The sequence below is a fragment of the Halictus rubicundus genome, chromosome 8 (genome assembly GCF_050948215.1).
Source record: "Halictus rubicundus isolate RS-2024b chromosome 8, iyHalRubi1_principal, whole genome shotgun sequence".
Lineage (NCBI taxonomy): Eukaryota > Metazoa > Arthropoda > Insecta > Hymenoptera > Halictidae > Halictus > Halictus rubicundus.
The window spans coordinates 16,808,651-16,830,203 of record NC_135156.1 but is presented as its reverse complement, the minus strand read 5'-3'; the positions used below and the strand labels follow the sequence as shown (position 1 = coordinate 16,830,203).

General features: G+C 43.6%; 3 protein-coding genes across 10 annotated transcripts in view; 2 read left to right on the top strand and 1 right to left on the bottom strand.

Moving 5' to 3' along the window:
- Nucleotides 1-272: 272 nt before the first annotated feature.
- On the top strand, nt 273-4,930 carry Alphasnap (Alpha-soluble NSF attachment protein). The gene is made up of 5 exons (XM_076792759.1): nt 273-496; nt 1,087-1,283; nt 1,359-1,624; nt 1,706-1,879; nt 2,000-4,930. Exons 1-5 carry the CDS (start codon nt 408-410, stop codon nt 2,147-2,149), a joined length of 876 nt encoding a protein of 291 aa, XP_076648874.1. The 5' UTR covers nt 273-407; the 3' UTR covers nt 2,150-4,930.
- Nucleotides 4,931-5,342: 412 nt separating this feature from the next.
- Ars2 (arsenic resistance protein 2) lies at nt 5,343-13,945 on the top strand. 4 transcript variants are annotated; one of them, XM_076791544.1, is made up of 16 exons: nt 5,343-5,624; nt 6,014-6,158; nt 6,247-6,537; nt 6,760-6,954; nt 8,181-8,247; nt 8,328-8,587; nt 8,657-8,829; nt 8,921-9,052; nt 9,202-9,446; nt 9,517-9,657; nt 10,220-10,468; nt 10,537-10,707; nt 10,771-11,033; nt 11,166-11,441; nt 11,537-11,662; nt 12,840-13,945. In XM_076791544.1, the coding sequence occupies exons 2-16, from the start codon at nt 6,037-6,039 to the stop codon at nt 12,916-12,918; spliced, it is 2,790 nt and encodes a 929-aa protein (XP_076647659.1). In that variant the 5' UTR covers nt 5,343-5,624; nt 6,014-6,036; the 3' UTR covers nt 12,919-13,945. The 4 variants fall into 4 exon arrangements, with proteins under 4 accessions (XP_076647659.1, XP_076647661.1, XP_076647658.1 ...); XM_076791546.1 differs by having other exon boundaries at nt 5,343-5,628; nt 6,017-6,158; nt 6,259-6,537; XM_076791543.1 differs by having other exon boundaries at nt 5,343-5,628; nt 6,017-6,158.
- A 97-nt stretch (nt 13,946-14,042) lies between these two features.
- LOC143356120 (uncharacterized) overlaps nt 14,043-21,553 on the bottom strand; it is a 41,117-nt gene continuing 33,606 nt past the window's right edge. For 3 of the 5 annotated variants that reach the window (XM_076791549.1, XM_076791548.1, XM_076791552.1), the window contains 6 exons: nt 19,597-19,999; nt 18,742-18,869; nt 16,839-16,958; nt 16,149-16,166; nt 15,478-15,625; nt 14,043-14,308 (listed from right to left, as the gene is read on the bottom strand). In XM_076791549.1, the coding sequence (XP_076647664.1) occupies nt 14,212-14,308; nt 15,478-15,625; nt 16,149-16,166; nt 16,839-16,958; nt 18,742-18,869; nt 19,597-19,999 (914 nt within the window). In that variant the 3' untranslated portion in view covers nt 14,043-14,211. The remainder of the gene's footprint in view (nt 14,309-15,477; nt 15,626-16,148; nt 16,167-16,838; nt 16,959-18,741; nt 18,870-19,596; nt 20,000-21,553) is intronic. The other 2 variants (XM_076791550.1, XM_076791551.1) reach the window with 2 other exon arrangements.

Below are 21,553 nucleotides of genomic sequence, written 5' to 3'. Positions count from 1 at the left end.
CCTCAGGTTCGTTAATAAATTGTTCGATAGACACTAACAAATTGTGTGAAATAATACACGAATCAATAACTTCTTTTAAGATTAACATTTAAAAAGAAACATAAAGCTCCTTCAAATGTAACACAGTTATTAAAGATTCTATTAATAAGCCTCCGGGAGTTAAACTGTGAATAATAAATTATAAATAAAACGTCGACTGCGCAGCTGGTAGCGCGCAGCTCGATTGTGAACAGGACTTAATCCCCGGTAGCGATTTTCTTGAACGTTGGCTAACCTGCCGCGGATGACACTCGATTCACTTTCATTGACTTTAGTGACGTCTTTTTCGGAGAGGTGAACTGTTCGTGCGACGTTCATGATTTGAGACATTTATTTCGACTGATTGTTTGTCAGGATTCAAAGTGACGATGGCTGACAGTGAACAAAAGGCGATGCAGCTGCTGGCCGAGGCCGAGAAGAAGCTCAATTCGAAAGGATTCTTCGGCTCTCTGTTCGGGTAAGTTTATCCACATCGATTTACTTGAACTCGCCCGACACCGAATCCAGCAGTCTCTCTCGGCTCTCGTTATTTATTTATCATGATCCATCAACCTAAGGATCTTCGCCTGTTCATTTTCTGTTGAACGGTATACTCGCGTCTCTTCGACGTTTCTTTTCTCGATCATTTCGAATCGTTCGATGCACTGTGTGTCTTCGTGTGTGCATTTGTATGCACGTATACCTGTGTACATATATAACAGTTGCCGTCCAGTCGCGATATAGCGTGTCGAAACTAAATTAACGCATTCTCCGCCAATGAAATTAATATAAGACGCTATCGCCAGTCTGACAAAAATAATGACCCGTAATTCAATATAGATACGTTGTTTTCCTGCATACCATTAACCATTAAATGAAATCTGTTTGTAATACTCGATAGATTAGATCAGAGTTATTTTGTTTTAGGCAGTTTTTGTCCCAACTAATTGAGGCTGCCAAATACTTCGGAAATATTTGATTTTTAGCTTCTTTTCACAGTACTTGTAATTTCTGTGTTCTTTTTAAATTTTTATTGTTTTGATTACCAATGTTTTTTATGTATTGCAGAAGTTCGTCGAAAGTAGAAGAGGCAGTAGAATGCTACCAACGTGCTGCAAATATGTTCAAGATGGCAAAGAAGTGGAGTTCAGCTGGCAGTGCTTTCTACGAAGCAGCAGAACTCCATGGAAAAGCAGGGAATCGGCATGATGCGGCTAACAATTATGTAGATGCTGCTAATTGCTTCAAAAAATCGAATATAAATGGTACAGTCATGTTCGCAAGATAACTATTTTCTCTATTCGAGAAAGAAACATCTAATCTCTTCTATTCGCTTGCAGAGGCCATTAGCTGTCTGGTGAAATCAATTGAGATTTACACGGACATGGGTAGATTTACAATGGCAGCCAAGCATCATCAAAGTATAGCTGAAATGTACGAAAGCGAGGCAGTAGATCTCGAAAGAGCCGTTCATCATTACGAACAAGCTGCTGACTATTTCCGTGGGGAGGAAAGCAATTCGTCTGCCAATAAGTGTCTTTTGAAAGTTGCACAGTACGCTGCACAACTTGAAAACTATGATAAGGCTATTCAAATTTATGAACAGGTAAAAATAATTTAGATTCGTGCCATTTAAGATGCTTTCTACGGATCAAGAAATCGTATAACTTTCTTTTTTCTGCTACAGGTTGCTTCTTCATCTTTAGAAAGTTCTTTATTGAAGTACAGCGCGAAAGAGTATTTCTTCCGAGCGGCACTGTGTCACTTATGCGTCGACGTGTTAAATGCGCAGCACGCGATCGAACGTTACCAAGAACAATATCCTGCATTCCAAGACTCTAGAGAATATAAATTAATAAAGGTATGAAGCGTAAACATCTTTTTCGTTGATTAATACGGTTCACGCAAGTCCAAGGTTGGAACGCACACGGAAACTTTCACTCGCGTTTTCATAAGATGGATCATTGAATTTTCATTTCAGACTTTGATAGAACACCTAGAGGAACAACATCTGGAGGGATTTACAGAAGCGGTAAAGGAATATGATTCCATTTCACGATTGGATCAATGGTACACGACAGTATTATTACGCATTAAAAAACAAGTTAACGATAACCCGGATCTACGCTGATCGGTTGGTCCATCTTCGTGCTATTTCCTGTCTATAATATTAATCCAAGTCTATGTGTATTCCTTTTTAAGTCATACCCTGCTTTCAGTGGAACTTGTAAAGTAGTTTCGTTTTTTATACCCAAATATATTTTTCATAACACCTCCTTGCACACTTGGCAACTGTTACACGTACTGTTCATCGATTCATTTAATATTTATTCATAGAAGATCGCCATCAAAGAATATACAGAATGAACGTCAAGTATTCTATGGGATATACTAGTTCAATATGCCGTTATAACAGGGCATACAAGTAAATATAGAACTAAATAATATTGGAATCCTGTTGGTATTTATACTTATAAATATATAAATAGCTTGCCAAAAAAAGTGATAGCTTGTGCAATTTAATTTCAGTGCATGCGACCGCGGCGAATTATCATTCCGAAAAAGATTGTTTTTCGTAAGTTCAGCAGCGACTTCGGTAGATGTGATGCAATATTACACATGTGTAATATTTTTAACAACTGTTACTATTTATCATTAACTAGTGATTCGGATTAATTATAAACGATAAGGTCATCTGGCTACTGAATAAATAGTAGGCCATGCTTACTATGAATTATAATATAATTCAACATTATTTTTTAGGAGTATCACTTTCGAAGTTGTTGGAAATATTTGATAAATTGTCAGTCGTTATCTATACACTGCCAGAGTATCAAAACAATGAATGTGAAATGTGCATTATTTTTTAATCTATCTTATTTGAATTTCTGAACACGGAATCAATTGGTTGTTTCTTTTTTTGTACATTACATAATTTTTAAAAAGGTTTTACCGAATCGTTTGCTTGGTTCAAAGTCAATTGGGAAAGGAACGAGAGAATACGATCATAGTACGCATTTAAGTAAAAATAATAATGCTTTACGTTACTAAGATACGTTTATGTTATTGTTAAAAGTTTATTTCATCAATGTATGTTTTTACTCGAGACTAGATATAATGTAGTTCGCATTAGAGATGAACAAAGCCTTTGAAATGTTGCACCCAAAACTAATTTATATTATGTTAACTCATTCGCGGTTACTCGTGTCTTACAGCATCTTGTAATTATACTCAGTTCCATTCTTACGTATACATATATGTATCAAAAGGAAAAGTTCCCTTGTTAAGTAGGACTAAAAGTTACAACTCGAATGCAACGGCAACGGAACTTGCAATGCGCATGATTTATCATTCATAATTTTTTCATTCGAAGAAGCGGTTGCAATTGTAAAAAGACGGGGCGAATGGTCTGTTTTCGATAGAAAAAAGTCGCGGGAACTAGATGTATGTAAGGCGTAGAATTTACTATTACTATTGTATGTAACCTTCCACGAATAAGTTGTTTGTATACATTTACATATATATATAGAGGTATACGCATATATTAATTCTACTTTGTCAATCGATGAGTAAACAGAAATTTATTCATTGGATCCTGCGTGAGCGACGACTATTTCTCTTGATAGTAATACTATATGTTGTTTACACACTGTTGACGTAACGATACGATCCGCTTGACAATGTAAGAGTGTAAATCTATTTCTAAAGCGTTGGGCGTCAATAATATTCAGGTTCATATCCAACCGAACTATATGTACTACCGGACTATACCGTATCATTTAATAATAATGTTATAGCACTATCCGAGGAATGACTAAAATGCGGCCTTGTCCTTTGGAAACTGATAATTCGCGGAGCTAATCTCGTTAAGCTTTTGTCGATAAACATGCTTTGTGTTTCGAAAGGAGAAAGAGTCGTCTCGGTGGACACGCGATTGAAGCGAACAAGTGTGTAAGAATGTTTGTTGACCGCGTACTTGAAAAGTTTATTTCGTTGTTTATATTTGTTACACTCTTTTGTATTACGTTTGAGACTGACACGGTTCTTTGTGACCTGGAGAAGTCGGCGTGAACGTACAATATTAACGATACTCTGGAAACGTATCCACCAAACAATCTTTGGTTTCGCCTGTAAAGATTTATTTATTTATTTATTCGTGTAAGCATATTGTGTACATGATTTCTGAAATTGTAATTAAAATGAAACTACGACACGAACGATTCAGACCTTTTGTAACTCAACCGACGTTGTAATGCCGAGTGTCTCTAAATGATTAATACGCTACTATAGACACTCTACTATGCGACAAAGAAAGTCAAACTCAAAGCACCACATGATAGGTTTTCTAATAGCAACCTTTACTTGCTTGAAGAGCTATACACACCCTTGTTGTCAATAAGGGTAATTAATATGTGCAACAACAAATATTTAGACAATTAATAGACTGTGGACTGTATGCATTTATATATACATATATCCTATGCTGATGTCTAGTGCTCACAGCAATAACAAGTTCAACAATGTCCAATGAAACTTTTATTTTATTTTATTTGGAAGCTGATTGAGCCGACGACAAGTAAAAGCTAATATTCGCACTAACATCTGCAGTCTACTGATAATCATTTTATAAAAACGTCCTACATATGTTACGCAATAAAAACAATTTAACACCGTACGCATTTTCCAAGCTGTAGCATTGTAGCGGAATAGACAATACCACGTAAGTTTAATGAATCTCTGTAATTTCATGAAATTACTCGTTCGAAGCATGCGTAGTTCTCTTTTTGTTATAGAAAACTTATTTACACAGCATAACGTACGAAAAGAAGTCGTAGCTTCTCCCGAGCTATATTCTGCGTAGTGGATGATATACATTCATTTTACTTTGTAAATAAAGATAATTGATTACTAATCCGCATTCGACGCGTTAAAAATATTTCCATTCCCGTTTGTTAGAATTGCAGCATTGATTATGTTGGAACAACGACGAGCATAAGTATGCTTCGCGTTATATATGATTCTTACGTTTGAATTTCGCGGGTCTCGAACGCTGAGAGAGATCGATAGTGAACGAAGCCTCGATAGCGACATTAGCGACCATGGTCAGAGAGGAAATGAGAGTGCTCACGTTCGGGGTTGTAGTGTCCCCACTTTTCTGCATTATCTTTTTAGCTTGGAACAGTACCTGCATCAACTTTTTAGCCTGGACCAGAACCTGCATCATCTTTTTAGCCTGTATTGGATGTTGCATCATCTTTTAGGCTGGATCAGAGCCTACGTAGAAGAGCCTGTTTTAACATGGAAGTAGTATCCACTCTGGCATTATTAGGATTCCGCTGCTAATGATGCAGGTAAGATGATGCAGGTTCTGGTCCAGGCTAAAAATTAGACTAGGGGGCAGCACTGTACCGGGGACACTAAAATCCCGGGCGTGAGCACTCTCATTTCCTCTCTGCCATGGTCTTACGCCGTGGCCGTGATAGCGACTGACGCCGCACCTCACGGCAAGAGGGACACTTTGGTCAAGTTTGGTGACGCACGGTAACGGGTGACAAAAATCCTCTATGCTCGGACTTTAATTTCCTCCAACGGTGTACCTGATATATGTAAGTACTCCATTTCAATTCGTTACTTTCCACCCGAACGCGTTACTCGCACGATTCCTTCGCGGAAGCGTCACGAGTCGATTAGCTGACGAAACGTAACAGAGTTCGGTCGTTCCGAGGACCCGTATTCGCGCGTTATTCGAATATTTCGTTCGAAAATTCCTTCACGAGCACTGGCTCCTGGCCAAACGTTTTCCCAACTGCGTACTTCCTTTCGAATCTAATTTCGGTGAAGAATGCTCGGAAGTATTAGCGCGAATTAACGCCAAGAAATATATGTGCTCCAATTGTCCACTTAACCCCCATCTGGTATGCTGCGGTTCAAGATCGGTGGCTCGTCGATCTCTGAAATACGTTTCCAATTGTTTTCTACCTGTTACGCGTTTCAGAAGTGACGTAACATTTTTTTACCATGGGTGACTCGGACGACGAGTACGACAGGAAGAGGAGAGACAAGTTCAAAGGGGAACGTACCGAATCTTATTCAAGGGAAGGTCGTAGAGACGATAGGAGAAGAGATGACTGGGTCGACAGGTAATTAAAATCTATTCAGTATTCTGCGGTTTCTGATCTGTTACCAGATTGTACTTATCAATACTTTCTCTCATTGATGTAATGCCAGCAACTATTCTAGAGAGTGGTCCAGTCGACCTAGGCAACGTCCGGACTATAGAGAGTATCGTGGCGGAGGAGGCGGAGGACGGGATAGATACAGTCCGGCCAGGTCACAGGAAATGGCTCCTCCGATGAAGAGAATGAGAGCGGACTGGGACGATCGCCCCAGATACGGGCACGATTATTACGGGGGTGGAGGAGGAGGTGGAGGAGGTGGGGCTGCGTCATGGGGTCCTGATCATTATCCACCTCCGCATCATGGCAATCATCACTATGGAAACCATGGTAACAGCAGCAGGTTTGTGTTTCTTCTGTTGTGTTTATAACGATATTCTTTTCTTTTCTGGAAAGTTGATTCTGAGCACGTCGACGACTTGTCATGAAAAAGAGAGGTTGCATACTGATCATGCAAAAACGGAGTAGATTCACTCCACGCCTGCTGGCTCGTTTGAGGTAGCATCGACCGGCGGCTTTCTCGCGCGTTAACCGATCCTAATTTCTGTTCGTTCGCTTGATGCAGTCGGGAGGTGGCCGGCAACTTCAGCAATTCGAACGTGGAGACTCAGCCGCCGATGATGTCGTTCAAAGCGTTCCTCGGGACACAGGAGGACACGATCACCGACGAGGAGGCCATCAAACGTTACAACGAGTACAAGCTGGAGTTCAGGCGGCAACAGTTGAACGAATTCTTCGTCGCCCACAAGGACGAGGAATGGTATATTTCGTTTCGTCGTCTGCTTGCAATTATTCACTTTTAATGTAACATGCAGCTCAACCCCGTGCTTTGAAACGCGAATACAAAAAAAAAGAAAGAAAAGAGCAATTAATTTCTACAGTGGTCCGACACACGCGTTCACCACATTAAAACACTAAATGTACCACTAAAACTCGCATGAGACGAGAATAAACGGTTTCTCTATGCCTGTTTGCCATACCGTGGATATACCATATCGTCCACTGTAGAAAATAATCGTTGGATCCTAATTAGTGTTATCAAGAAATTTCTGGCCTAGCGTGTATGCACCAAGGATGGCATACACGTTGGCCAGAAAAGGGGATGAGGGTGTAAGCGGCTTTATAATTTTTGCTAAATTGCAGACACCATTTTATCGGTAATATTCAAGCCAATATGACCAGCTCTCTCTGTCTATCCCTACAGCCATACAGCCAGCAACGCCTTGTCTTGGGCACAGATCTCGTCTCGCTCGTTTATTTTTTCCCGGTACATTTTATGCATACCGCGTGACGCGCATCGCAGAAGATTCGAACGAAAGTGTACTATTAGGTAGCTAATGAGAAATGCGAGCTGGGCGCGCAAAGCCCAAAATTCTGCTCGCGGTAGGCCGCGCTTTAAACCCGTTTATAATCATTCTCACTGAAATTCGAAACGATGAGAACGCAATCGTTCGCAAATAGATCTCTGAGTCGACGAGAAAACCGAATGCGAGTTGTAATAACACCTACAGGTGAGGCTTCATTCTGTAACTGACCAATGTTGACAGTAAAACTGATTAATTGTTTAAAGTAATCGTGCCTCGAGCGCGAAAACGAGGATTATAATGAGTTTAATGCTTCTGATCACGAGAGGAACAGTGTTGCGCCGAGCGCGGAGGAGGGAGACCGTGATATCTCGGTCGCTGTTCAGATCCATTCTCTTTCTCTATTGTCTATACGTACATAGTGATCGTTCACGATCCGCGGATAATCTCAATCGATAAGCATACACAGAAGCTGCTTCCATAGAAGCGTGTAGAGAATATATTCTTGTCGGGAAGTCTGAAACTAACTGATATATCTTTGATTTCAATGTTATTTTTTCCGAACGTAACGAACCATAACCGTATAAGAGTCCACAAAATTGTACGTCTGTTTGCTTTCCTATCGACGAAAGTCTGCCCGGAGAAACGCGACTAATATCAACGTTTCTGTCGATTTTGCCAGGTTCAAAATTAAGTATCACCCCGAAGAGTCGGTGAAGAGAAAGGAGGAACAAGTGTCTGCTCTCAAGGTATCTGTTTCTGGATTTTAAGAGAATTTCCTCAACCTGGTTCACCTGGCTCTCTTTCTCACTCTGATCTTCTTTCGCAGAAACGCGTCGAAGTTTTCTTAGAAATGCTCGAAGTCGGAGAAATTGACAAAGTTTCGGTGGACGCCGACCAGTCGGACGCTCTTCTCCATTTGTTGGACGCGGTGGTGATCAAACTGGAAGGCGGCACCGAAGAAGATCTGCAAGTTCTAGATCTGAAACCGGTGAACCCGATCATTTCGAAGGAGACCGCGAGAGAGACTTTCAAAGAGAAAGAAGACGCGAGAAGCAAACCCACGGTTGAAAAGAAGACGGACAACAGGTGAGGAACCTAGTACCTGAAAACATCGAAACAGGAACTATCGATTAATTTGTAATTGTTGCTCGGTAGTGACACGAGTAAACCGGAAGAGGCTTCGCGTGCAGAGAAAACGTTTAAGAACGGACAGCCCATGGAAGTGCAAATGAAGAGTAGTATCGAGGAGGAGGACTGGTCCGGGGACCCCGTGAAACCCGAAGTGAACGTGGAGGAACCGAAAAAAGACGACGAAATGGAAGGAAACGGTACTTCTTCTTCCTGCTCGCGAGCATAAACATTTGCTTATCTTCTAATCACATTTTCTGCTGATCTACAAATTTTAATTCGGTGCTATAGGTAAGACTGACGAGAGTGGCGCCAAAAAGAGGAAGCGTACCGACAGTAACAGCAGCAGTAGCAGCAGCAGTAGCAGCAGTAGTTCTTCTGGTAGCGACAGCAACAAGCTTGACCCGCCGAAGGAAGAAGCTTGTGAGTCTCGATAAATTGCGTATTGTTCGCGAGAAGAGACTCGAAATTAGGCGAACTTTGCTTGTCCCTGTGCCGTCGCGGGTCTCTTCTCGCGAGACGCGAACAATACCTGCCAGTGAAGTCAAACTAACGAACACGTTGTCTCGCAGCTGCCGTCGAGAAAGCGGACGTGAGCAACGAGAACGTAGAAGCTGCAGAAGCGAAAGAAGAGGAAGGGGAAGCCAACAAGTCCGACGGCGAGCCACCGGAGCCTAAAAAGGCCGCGATAGAGCCGGAAGCTGTGATCGACCTGGCCAGCGAAGACAAGGAGAAAGAGCCTAGAGCGTTGCACAAAACCAGCAGCATCTTTCTTCGTAATTTGGCGCCTACCATCACGAAGGCGGAAGTGGAGGCGGTCAGTTAACAATCTGCCGTACCCAAACGCGGTTGCATTCCTCTTACTAAGCTTACCTTTGTCCAAGCAGATGTGCAAACGATTCCCTGGATTCCTACGAGTTGCCATAGCGGATCCTCAGCCGGAAAGGAGATGGTTTCGAAGAGGATGGGTGTCCTTCGAACGACAAGTGAACATAAAGGAGATATGCTGGAGTCTGAATAATATTCGTGTAAGTTGCTGGTACCGAACCCGGATCTCATTAACAATCGACAAGCTTTGTACACCGCTTTTAACCCCTTGCCCTATGATATCGAGTCAGACTCGCGATGAAGATTCCGAACAGAGTCCGATAAATATGTAGGTTATTAATTTTGCTCTAAGCCGAAATAAAATTCTATTTTGTTGTAGTTGACATATATCCTTTGGAGAAAACATAGGCATACAATAAATATAAACTTTCTTTCTCTTTTTCTACGAAATTCTCAACGATGAAGAACTTCTAATCGTTATAATCACAAAATAAATGGTAGTGCAAGGGGTTAATTTCCCTTGAACCGAAATAAACATCCATTTTGTCGCAGTCGATATTACAGCCTTTTGCAGAAAACAGAAATACAAACAATAACAATTCTCTTCTTTTTTCTATGAAATTCTGAACGATGAAGAGCTTCTAATCGTTATAATCACAAAATAAATAGTAGTGCAAGGGGTTAATGCAAAATAAAAACCTTGCGCATCAGTAGCAAGACACGCTGATAGTAACGAACTTGCTGAACTTATGATTGCTATAGCTCAGGGACTGCGAGTTGGGTGCGATAGTGAACAGAGATCTCTCGCGCCGTATCCGCGCGGTGAACGGTCTGACGCCGCACAAGCAAATAGTTCGACACGACATCAAACTGAGTGCGAAGATCGTGCACAATTTGGACAACAGGGTCGGTCTGTGGAACGAGGACAAGAAGGAGGACAGCGCGGCCAAGCAGGAAGAGGACAACAAAGAGGCTAAAGGCGCGCAGAATGCTCACGAAGTCGAGCAAGCTGTAAGTCGATGTTGAACAAACGCCTCTCCCACGGGAAAGAATGTCTACAAACCTCCTTGTGTCCACAGGCGTTTGGATTGTCCTCGAAGAATCCGGTGTTGAAGAACATAACCGACTACTTGATAGAGGAGGCGTCCGCCGAGGAAGAAGAGTTGCTGGGAATGTCTGGGGACCAGGAAGAGGGACAGTTGGGAGGCGACGGGGATGGTCCCATCGAGAGAGATCCGACCCTGGTCAAGGTACCATATCACCGTTCGTCAACCGACCTCCATCAGATCATCTAAATCCTCTTCCTTCCTCAGGTGCTGGACAGACTGATTCTTTACCTGCGGGTAGTCCATTCGGTCGACTACTACAACCACTGCGAGTACCCCAACGAGGACGAGATGCCGAACAGGTGCGGCATAATGCACGTCAGAGGATCGCCTCCAGCAGCCAAAGTTTCCAGCACCGAGTTGTCCGAGTACTGTCGCAACTTCGAGAGCAAAATGGCCGCTTTCTTGCAGCCGGTCGCCACTCTGTCCCAGGAAGAGTTCGACAAGCTCGGCGCTAAGAACGCGGAAACGTATCCTTTTCGGATAACAGAAAGATCTCGCAAGGAAATGTCACTGTCTTGGTAAAACTACTTCTGACCGTGACCTCTCCTTGTTAGTCTTTGCAGCCTTGTCCTATGGTTTCCTTGACTTCATCGAATCAGCGAGGTGGAGAAGTTCGTCCAGGCGAACACGCAGGAGTTGTCGAAGGACAAGTGGCTGTGTCCGCTAAGCGGGAAGAAGTTCAAAGGGCCGGACTTCATCCGGAAACACATCTTCAACAAACACGCTGAGAAGGTGGCCGAGGTCAAGGCGGAGGCGGAGTATTTCAACAACTATTTGAGGGACCCGAAGAGGCCGCAGTTGCCGGAGCATCCTGGCAGCAAGGCACCGCCCAGGGAGGGTATGCGCGAGGGATTCACCCCGTACGGGTGCTCCACGTAAGTGTCCAAGCAACATTTCCACTTTACATTTGGATGTCTTGATGCGAAGTTAGAAATTCTTTTGTTTGATCTGTGCAACTTCATCTCCGCAGATTCGGAAGCTACGGAAGCGGCGGTTATGGCAGCAGCAGAGGAGGCTACGGGTCCGGTTACGGGCCAGGATTCGGCGGTGGATTCGGAATGCCGCGTCCAAATCGCGGCGGTTTCAATAGAGGACGGTAAGGAATCCATTATTTTTCTGAGTGGCATGCGACTCGCATGTTGTACGCAATCTCTGGCATGCGGGCGACGCTTGTCGAAGGTACCCGAGCGACTAATTAGAGAACGATCAACAATAAATCCCGTCGATCGCAAACAAAGTACCGTCTCGAAGTTCTTCTGTTCTCATTTCTTTCTCGTTTCTCGGCGACGTGTATTGAACGTGGTGTGATCCACTGTTTTACAGGGCTGCCCCGGATTCAACCTCGAGGCCTATTGTTAGTTATAATGACTTGGACCAGCCAGACATGGACATGTTCTAAGTTTAATCCGAGTTTAACCGGCAACCCTCGAGTCAATTTGCGCGGACAGCCTGTAAACGGCAAAAAAACAAAAACAAAACAAAAAGAACCGGGGAGAAAATCCTAAGCAATATATATATATATCGGACTCTGTGCTAGCAGATTTTTTAATCTGGATTATGTAACACGCGCACGTGATCGCCGAGCGTTTTAAAGAAATACCGGGAACGAGAACTGTGTTACAAAATCAGCACGTTTTCCCATGCTATTGACCCTTGACACACGGGACTCGCACGGATTTTCACGGGTCACGGTACAGACACACTCCGACGAATAGAATGAAAAGTTTGCGTCACGTGTAATTGAACATTTTATCTATCGGAAGCCTGTCAGTAGGATTTTCACGAATTGTGTTATGATTGATCACGTTACTGGTGCGTCGTGTGTTCACGGGGTAGGTGAATTTGCTATAGCTGTTGAACGAGCTATGAACGAAAAACCTTCAACCGTGGATTTGCAAAAATTCAGAAGTAATCGCTGGTAGATATTGTGTTAACAAGCAGGCTTCTCGTGTCACGTTCCTTGTCGATAAGGGAGAGGGAGAAGGGAACGAGAGAGGAGGGTCGAGAAAAGATCGGCAAATGCTGTGTAACCGTACCAGAAAGGGACTAACAAATAAACGTATTTGTTACTGCTTACACGTGTGCTTTTATTTTCTTTCATCCCATGCCTCCGTTCGAATTCCTACGTCCAGTTGGTCGCACGTCGCACACGTCACACACACGCACCTCTCGAGGTCTCGTCCTCTCCCACCATTTTCTATTATTCTTTGTTGTCTACGTCACCGGTCATCACGAAACTACCACAAGTTCTAATTGTTGTTCAAACGTTACAGCGGCGGCGGTGGAGACTTCCGACCAGTCATTCATTATCGCGATCTCGACGCACCGAGAGAGCCGGACGAATTCCTCTAAAATCCCGCCTCGAGGCACGTTCGAGAGGATCCATGGAAAACCGCATGATCTCGGGCGAACGGAGGACACGATCCTGTTTTCTCTATGGCTAACAGTTAACCCCCGGGACCTGCGTTAGATTCACAGGACGCTCTCGAGATAGACGACCCATGCTACCTTGGAATCCGTACCACCGCCTCGTCGCGAAGACTGCGTCCGTTAATCAAAATCAATTTCAAAAATACGCGTAGTATAAGAAGTAGCCACGATCGAGAAAAGAGACTGTTCAATCGCGTGCCCATTTCCGGTTCAGAAGTGGAAGACTCGTCTCGGACGCGCGTGCATCTGCGACCTTTTCTATTCTTGTCGTAAGCGTCCGCCCTCGAGAGTTTAATTAATTATCTCGGCGACAGAGCCTGTACACCTGTATATATCTAACGCATTGGACGCTTCTTGTTCGGATCAAGGATTAGCCGTAGTTTCGCGTAAAACTATAGAAACGTGTTGCGAACGTGATCGAAATTTTTATACAGGAGCGAGGAAATCCACTGTATACAAAAATATATATATATATATGGTATACCGCGAGTTTTTCAACAGCCAAGCCTGGTCAATTTCGTTGACTATAGCAAAAGTCCATTCCGTTTACCGAACGGAAGAAGAGGAAGCAGACAAAACAATGAGCGACGAAAAGTTGCTTCAGTGTGAATGTATAAGTTTATAATGCGACGAGTCTACGTTGAAAACGTATTTTTTCTTATTTAGAAGATTCAACTTGAATTTCTAGCGGTTTCGAACGAAGCTGCGACGTGCAATGCGTTGAATTGACGGTCTTGCGAAAATCGATCGGCTTGGCTTCTGGAAGGCTCGCGGGATTCTCGGATGTGTACAAATGTGACGAGAACGGTTTCGTTTTGTTTACGGCGATGTGACGCGAGGGAGCGCGAGAAAAAGAGAGAAAAAATATATATATATATATATGCGTACGTGTTGTGTAACTGTAGCACCGCGGAGAAAAATGAAGGGAAACTATAATTGTGTATAATGTTCCATTGAAAAAGACGTCGCGGTACAAAATACGGCACTTGTAACCGATTGTTTATGATACATCAATAAACTATGTCATTTCCTAATTGCAGTCAACCGTGTGTACCGCTTCTAAACAATTTATTATGCATCGGCTGCATATCTATACGGCACAATGGTATATTTATATATATATATATATGTATAAATATATACATTAATTACACTTGTCGCTCTCTTCCCGTAAGAAAAAAATACTGTGATATAGACTCGGACCGGCACGAGGGATCAACGGTAACGGTGCTTGCAGTGCCTCTCATCGGTTCCGTCGCCGCAGTCGTCGACACCGTTGCACTTCATCCCCTTCGTGATGCACCTATTGTTTCTGTGTGCAATTCAAACAAAGGATACTTAACAGTTGCGTCGGGAGCAACGTCTGCTCAGAAGATGGGATCGAGATCATAGCGTACAAGAAAGTTACGGGCCAACAAAGAATTAGCTAATGCTTTCCTGGGTACCCAACACAGTGATTTCTCTATTGATTTCTCTATTGATTTCTCTATATGAGGCGTTGCTATTGCGTACCGTCGAAATATTTCAAATATTCTAGCAATTGATTCATGGCGATATTATCTTTCAAGGTCATCTGAAGGTCATTGTATAACAGGTCGTTGAATTCGTTTCGACGTCGCCTACAATATTATGAAGTTCAAAATACCCAGTTCCATTAAAAGATATGACGGCGACCTTGATTTTTTGTTGAAAATCGATTTTTTTTTAAATTTAAAATATTGCAATTTCTTGTCGGTTAAATACTGATTAACTTTGGTAAGAAAAATTTCATCCGAAGGGGCTGAAAAATCGTGGGGACTAATTCGCGCCGCACCCTGTATATGTCGCCAACGCCTGGATGATAAACGTCGCGGAATTATCGCCGTGAAGGAGTAAACATAACACGGCTCGGGAATGTCTCCTGGACGATACATGACGCTGGCAAGACCTGCGTTGTTGACATATATGGAGAATGTCACTGAATGTCATGTGAATGTCACTCTGGTCACTGTAATGTGGACCAGAAATAAAGGGCACGAGCAACTTTGCCCTTGAATAGCTGCGGATTGGTCCTGAAGGGCAGCAGAACTTCCCACACAGAAGTACGGGGCAATCTATCTTGTTCTTTCTGTCTAGAATGCCTTCAGTGGGCGTGGCCTCGTTGCTCTTGCTCTTGCCAGGGCCCCGGGACAATGCCCCACGGTGCAACCTGTGACTTGGGCTAGAGCCAGCTACCCAGGGTTACCAAACGATGCGTATTCAGTGTATTAAAAGCTTCTCTGCGCGAGGAGAATATGTGACGTCACAGTATTTCCACTATTGCTGTCAGTCCTGCTGGCGAACCGATGTCACGCATTGTCCTTCGTGCAGAGAGTCGCTAGAGGAGACTCTGATAGGTAGACCGCGAAGACTTTTTGATAACTCTGTTGCTACCATCGTTCGCATTGTCCAGGGGACGAAGCTACGGTCTCGATCCCATCGCTGTGACCTCTGGGGACTTACTGGCACGTGAACTCCTGCTTGTTGCATCGTCCTTGGCAACCGGACGGTTCGTCGGACTCGTCGACGCAGTCCGGCAGGCCGTCGCAGAAACGGGCCTCCGATATGCACTGTCCGTTGCTGCACGGGAACTCGTTCTCCGAAGGACAGGCTGGACAGTTGTGTCAACAGACATAGTAATCTCGCCGTTCCCGTGAACGCCTTGGGATATCGGTTAGTGAAAGCGTAGCAAGCGGTGCAAGCGGAGAGTTCAAAGCTGATGGCGCGACCATAAAATGGTCGCGGACAGATGCTTGACATTGATTCGATCTCCTCAAGGACGATCTATCCAGGGACGTTAAAAATTCGGAAAAGCAACGTGCTCGCACAAACGCGACCATTCAGGTCCAACGTGTCGTCTCAATGAGCTGACGCGTCCTTGAAGAGATTAATGGTCACTAATCGCACTTGACACGCGTGTGTGCGTGTATGTGTGTGTCTGTGTGTGTATGGGAGTTCTCCTCTGGTGCAAGATCATTCCGTGTACATGCTTGAGGAGCGCAATGAAAAGCGGCCATTGTGTACCGGGCAAAATCAAAGGAATCTTTGTCTTGGACAGCAGGAAAGTGTCGGCGATCAGGAGCAAGCGTGGTGTTGTTGCATGCGGCCCCAAAATGAACGAATAATGTACTCACACCTACCGAGTTTACCACCTACGAGGGAGAACAGAAAAAATAACGAAAGTTCAGAGAAGAGAGCCAGTGACGGAGAGAGAGAGAGAGAGAGAAAGAGAAAGAGAGAGATAGAGAACAAAAATATAGAGAGAAAAGGAGGCAAACACCGTGATTTGTAAATATCTCGACTGGCCAACGAGACTCGATCTCTCGCGGAGAAAATCGCGTGCATTTCTAAAACGATTTCTCCCGTAGGAAAGACGTTCCATAGTGTCACTATATTATTATTATTAGACTGCGGATTTTATGCATTTGTGCCAAAAAATTCAAATACAAAACTGTAGGAACATTAGAAGGATTCAATGACATTCTTGATTATCATCAGCTTCTTAAATTCATTGAAAGAGGTAATGTATTCTCGCCCAGCTTCCTTTTCTTACCATTGACTTCATCAGCGATTATTTTGCTGAAAAATCCGGAGTCTAATTATTGTCAGCCTTTCCACGATCTCTTTTCACCGAGAATGTAATAATTGCTATCAGGAGAGTACAGTCGCGACAGATAAAAGATCGACAGTTATGTAGAGGGGTCCTAACGTTCTGACCGAGGTGATAGAGTCAACAAGTAGATTCGCAACTGGTTCGCGGTGATTTGGACCAGTCGACGATACTATAGCCAACGGCGGCCGTCTCTCGCCAGTGGCCTTCTTACCGAGCGTGCAATTAATCTCGTCGGCTGCGTCCCAGCAATCTATCTTGCCGTCGCATCTCTTCTCCAACGGAAGGCAGGAGGTCTCATTACCGCACTGGAAATGCGTCTCCGGATCGCAGGCTGCAACAAACCAACGCGTTATCGTTACCTCATACTTTCATTAACGTTACTCCATCACGTCTGCGTCGATGACCCGCGAACATTACACGGGGTACAAAAAATTGCAGCAACTTCAACAGAATTCTAGGGCCCACGACAAAAATTGCAGATTATAAAACAATTCACCACAAAAATTGTAGACCTTCTAAACACTCTATACGATCTGTTAAAGTATTGTACAAACAAATTCTGGGACCTCCAAAATATTTTTAGACGTTCCAAAGACTCTATATGATGTTTTGAAAAATTGTAGACATTCTCAAAAAATTCCAACGCCTCCAAAACAGGTGTAGACCTTGTACAGACTCTATATGACCACTAGAAAAATTGTAGACGTCCATAAAAAAATTCTAGGGCCTTCAGAAAAATTGTGGAGCTTCCGGAGACTCTATATGACCACTGAAAAAAATTGTAGACGTCCAAAAAAAATTCTAGGATCTTCAACAAAATTGTGGAGCTTCCGGAGACTCTAGATGTCCTATCAAAAAATTGTGGAGCTTCCGGAGACTCTGAATGGCCCATCAAAAAATTGTAGACCGTCAAAAAATTATTCTAGGTTCTCCAACAAAATTGTGGAGCTTCCGGAGACTCTAGATGTCCTATCAAAAAATTGTGGAGTTTCCGGAGACTTTACATGGCCCATCAAAAAATTGTAGGCGCTCAAAAAAGTATTCTAGGTTCTCCAACAAAATTGTGGAGCTTCCGGAGACTCTGCATGGCCCATCAAAAAATTGTAGACCGTCAAAAAATTATTCTAGGTTCTCCAACAAAATTGTGGAGCTTCCGGAGACTCTGCATGGCCCATCAAAAAATTGTAGACCGTCAAAAAATTATTCTAGGTTCACCAACAAAATTGTGGAGCTTCCGGAGACTCTGCATGGCCCATCAAAAAATTGTAGACCGTCAAAAAATTATTCTAGGTTCTCCAACAAAATTGTGGAGCTTCCGGAGACTCTAGATGTCCTATCAAAAAATTGTGGAGTTTCCGGAGACTTTACATGGCCCATCAAAAAATTGTAGGCGCCCGAAAAAGAATTCTAGGTTCTTCAATAAAATTGTGGAGCTTCCGGAGACTCTGCATGGCCCATCAAAAAATTGTAGACCGTCGAAAAATTATTCTAGGTTCTCCAACAAAATTGTGGAGCTTCCGGAGACTCTGCATGGCCCATCAAAAAATTGTAGGCGCCCAAAAAAGTATTCTAGGTTCTTCAACAAAATTGTGGAGCTTCCGGAGACTCTGCATGGCCCATCAAAAAATTGTAGACCGTCAAAAAATTATTCTAGGTTCTTCAACAAAATGGTGGAGCTTCCGGAGACTCTGCATGGCCCATCAAAAAATTGTAGACGTCCAAAAAAGTATTCTAGGGCCTCGAGAAACATCGTAGAGCTTTCGGAGACCCAATATGACCAACAACAAAAATGGTAGAGGTTCTGAGAAAATTCTGTGGCCTCTGTGAAGGTTCTAGTAAGTCACTGCAAGTGTCTGGCAAACTTCTGTGCCCCGTTGAGAAGTCCATTGGCTACGGAAGGAAGCGAAGACGCGGATTGGAATCGGAGAAAGCTCGGAGACGGTCGGTTCCATCGAGGAGGTCTTTACCCGACGGATTAGTCGCGACGGTTCCAGCGAAAGATGGCAAACTGAAGCCTCGCGAGCCGCGACAAAGCCGATCACACACGGAGAAGTTATGGGTCGCGAAGAAAAAAGTGGGCCAATGGGATCAGAACGGAGGAGAACGACGCCTACCGCAATTGAACTCGTCCGAATGGTCGTAGCAATTCATGTGGCCGTCGCAACGCTTCTCCAAGGGGATGCAGAGGGTGTTTGTGCACGTCCACTCGTCGTCCAGGCAGTAGTGCTCCACCTCCACGCACCTTTCAACAAACATTTTCTTTATACGCATCTGTTAGCTACGAATTTTAGTGTAAATCATGCGTAATGGCCTTCCGTTGCTATACTCCGTCCAACGAGTGGGACAGAGTCGGGGAACTACTTTTTACTATTTTTGAGGCTATTTATGACATCAACTTTCTATGAAACTATATTCTGCTTTGTATTTCACTATGTCTCGACTAAAGAAGACAGATGTTCATACGCAGTGGTCCAGAAGAGACATAATTTGCGTTCCTATCTTTTCGAAAAGAATGCCAAATTGGCTTGGCTACTTAGGCCCAGCAACTAGAAGCTTCGGAAGTTTTAATACCACTGAATTTGTTAGCGTTGAAACGAGCTGGGCTATAGTATGACAGAGCTTAGTTATCAAGTAACGATTGTTTCTAACCCTAGAACTACCGGACCAGTCAGAATGACTGGTTCCTAATTTTTTCTGTTACAATTACTGAAATTGTAAAAATGTTTTCTCTTCATGGAAGCACATGTTACAATAAAAGTTGCACGAAGTAATGGGCACTGTTACAAATCAATATACGTCGGTCGCGTTTATTGCTCGGTAGTTCTAGTGTTAATAATCTCGATAGCTCCTATGAGTGAAATTCTCGCGGCAGTACACGCGTTAACAAAGTTAGCGCGATTCTCTGTAATTTTGGATTTTTGGACCGAAGAGGAATTCAGTCGGACTTTCGTTGGGTCACGGGTTTGCACCTGAACGCGTCGACGTCGAGGCGATGGCACTTCTGCTTGTTGACGAGGCAGAAGCCGGCGCATCCGGTCGGGTCCTCGAGATCGAGGCTGGTCCTGCAGATCGGCACCTCTTCGTCGACGAGGGCGACGCACACCTCCCCGTTCAGACAGTCGTCGCAGTATCTGGTGGAGTTGACGGCCGGCGTACTGCTCGCTTCCGCTTCCGGTTCCGCGGTGGTACGAGCGCCGCTCTCCGGAAATGACTGGTCGCCGCTTAAAAGCACGCTCGCGATCAGGGTGCTGCTCGCCGGCGTCGTCGTCGACGCGTTCGTCAACAACGTTCCCGCGGTCGTCTTTCCGTCCGTCGACGTGTCGTTCGCCGACGACTTCAGGTACTGTTGGATGATCTGCAGCTTCTCCGGCTCTGCCAATCCGTCAAAATAATCACATTAGCTCGTTGCACAACGTCCGATTTTCAAATATCGTCTATTACAGCAAATTTAATAGTCTACCATTTTAACCTCTAGATTCATACCTCTAGAGTCTAGAAAATCCGGCGGATTTGATGATACTTACTTGGCGTGCTCTTAATTGATTGTGCGAGTACGCGTTACATCGTGAACATTACAATTTTCACGTCGCGACGTCTCGCTTTGATGACGCAACAACATACTTAAACATACTAATCTAGAGTCTAGACGACCAACAAAAAGATTGTAGACGCTCTAAAGATAGTCCAGCACTTATTATTTACTTGTTAAGCTTATTTCGAAGTCGATCGACTTAACCCTTAGCACTCGAATGGCGACCATAAGGCGCCACTAAAACTTGCTGTGTCATTATTCAAAATATTTGTTACATTGTTAAATTTGTTTGTATTTAATGAACTACTAAACTCTTCATTATTGTGCGTGTAAATTGCACCATTTTCGTATGAACAATATGAAAAAAAAATATATATTGAAGGGAAATATGGAAGGGAGTGCTAAGGGTTAACACTAATCCTCCCAGAATGACCAGATTTTTTATTTTACAATTACTTATAAAGATGTTTTCGTGGGAAATGATTAAATAAATATAAATCCGAATAGATTTGACCTCGTCATTTTTATGAGACAACACGTATCAGTTACTTTCAAGGTTCCTTTCCAAGGAAGGAAAAATAGATGTTTGAGGAAAATGTGGTGGAACGAACAATGGCGGTGGTAAAATTGTTTCAGGTGGGCCAATACGCAACGCTGGACGTCATTGAGACGATCATGGTCGTTCACGAAGGCCCCAGTGCCAACAGAGTGCAACGCTCGATCGCTGAAATCTCTGTTCTCTGTTCGATCTGTTTGGAAATACTGTTTGCGGGGCACACGTGGCCGTATGATGCATGAAAGAGTGGACACGTCGGTCTCGTCTTCTAGAAATAACTGGTCGCTCGGAAAATAACGAACGGTCAACGCCTTGAGTACACAAACGAGACTGTGCACGCGGCTTCAACTCGATCGGGCCATCCGCCGCGGAAGAACAATGTTCCCGTTGACAAATAAAGAAAGAGAAAAAGAAACAAAACCTCGGCCATTTGTTTTCGCCACTCTGGCCGACGCGTTGTTGTGCCACGTGTCTGTCGCCATCTTGCCAAGTTCGCCCCTGCTGTGCAAAAATCTACTCGACTTCCGGTTCGCTTTCTGACCCTCAATGTTTTTTATAATCTTTGTACAAAACCGGATCTCTCGACACTGGCGAAAATTCAAGAGTATCGGTGCAATTATTTATATTTTCAATGTGGACAATTTTTCCAGAACGTGTCGTATATCAAGGGAATATTTACGAATAAAAATAATTAGATCAAAAGCGAAACAGTAAAAACTTCCGGAGAATTTCAAGATGTAGTATTTTCAACTTACTGAATTGAGGAAATAAATGACTATGTGGCTCCTGCATCTCGCGATTAATTTAGAAAATTTCTTTTTCTGCTTAAGAATCCGCA

What these genes read in the sequence shown, in the direction of transcription:
- Ars2 (XM_076791544.1), top strand. Translation starts at nt 6,037, where the DNA reads ATGGGTGACTCGGACGACGAGTACGACAGGAAGAGGAGAGACAAGTTC. An exon ending in GCCCACAAGGACGAGGAATG is followed by an intron (nt 6,955 to 8,180) that starts GTATATTTCGTT and finishes CGATTTTGCCAG; the next exon opens with GTTCAAAATTAAGTATCACC. An exon ending in GGAGTCTGAATAATATTCGT is followed by an intron (nt 9,658 to 10,219) that starts GTAAGTTGCTGG and finishes TGATTGCTATAG; the next exon opens with CTCAGGGACTGCGAGTTGGG.
- Alphasnap (XM_076792759.1), top strand. Translation starts at nt 408, where the DNA reads ATGGCTGACAGTGAACAAAAGGCGATGCAGCTGCTGGCCGAGGCCGAG. An exon ending in CTATTCAAATTTATGAACAG is followed by an intron (nt 1,625 to 1,705) that starts GTAAAAATAATT and finishes TTTCTGCTACAG; the next exon opens with GTTGCTTCTTCATCTTTAGA. An exon ending in GAGAATATAAATTAATAAAG is followed by an intron (nt 1,880 to 1,999) that starts GTATGAAGCGTA and finishes TTTTCATTTCAG; the next exon opens with ACTTTGATAGAACACCTAGA.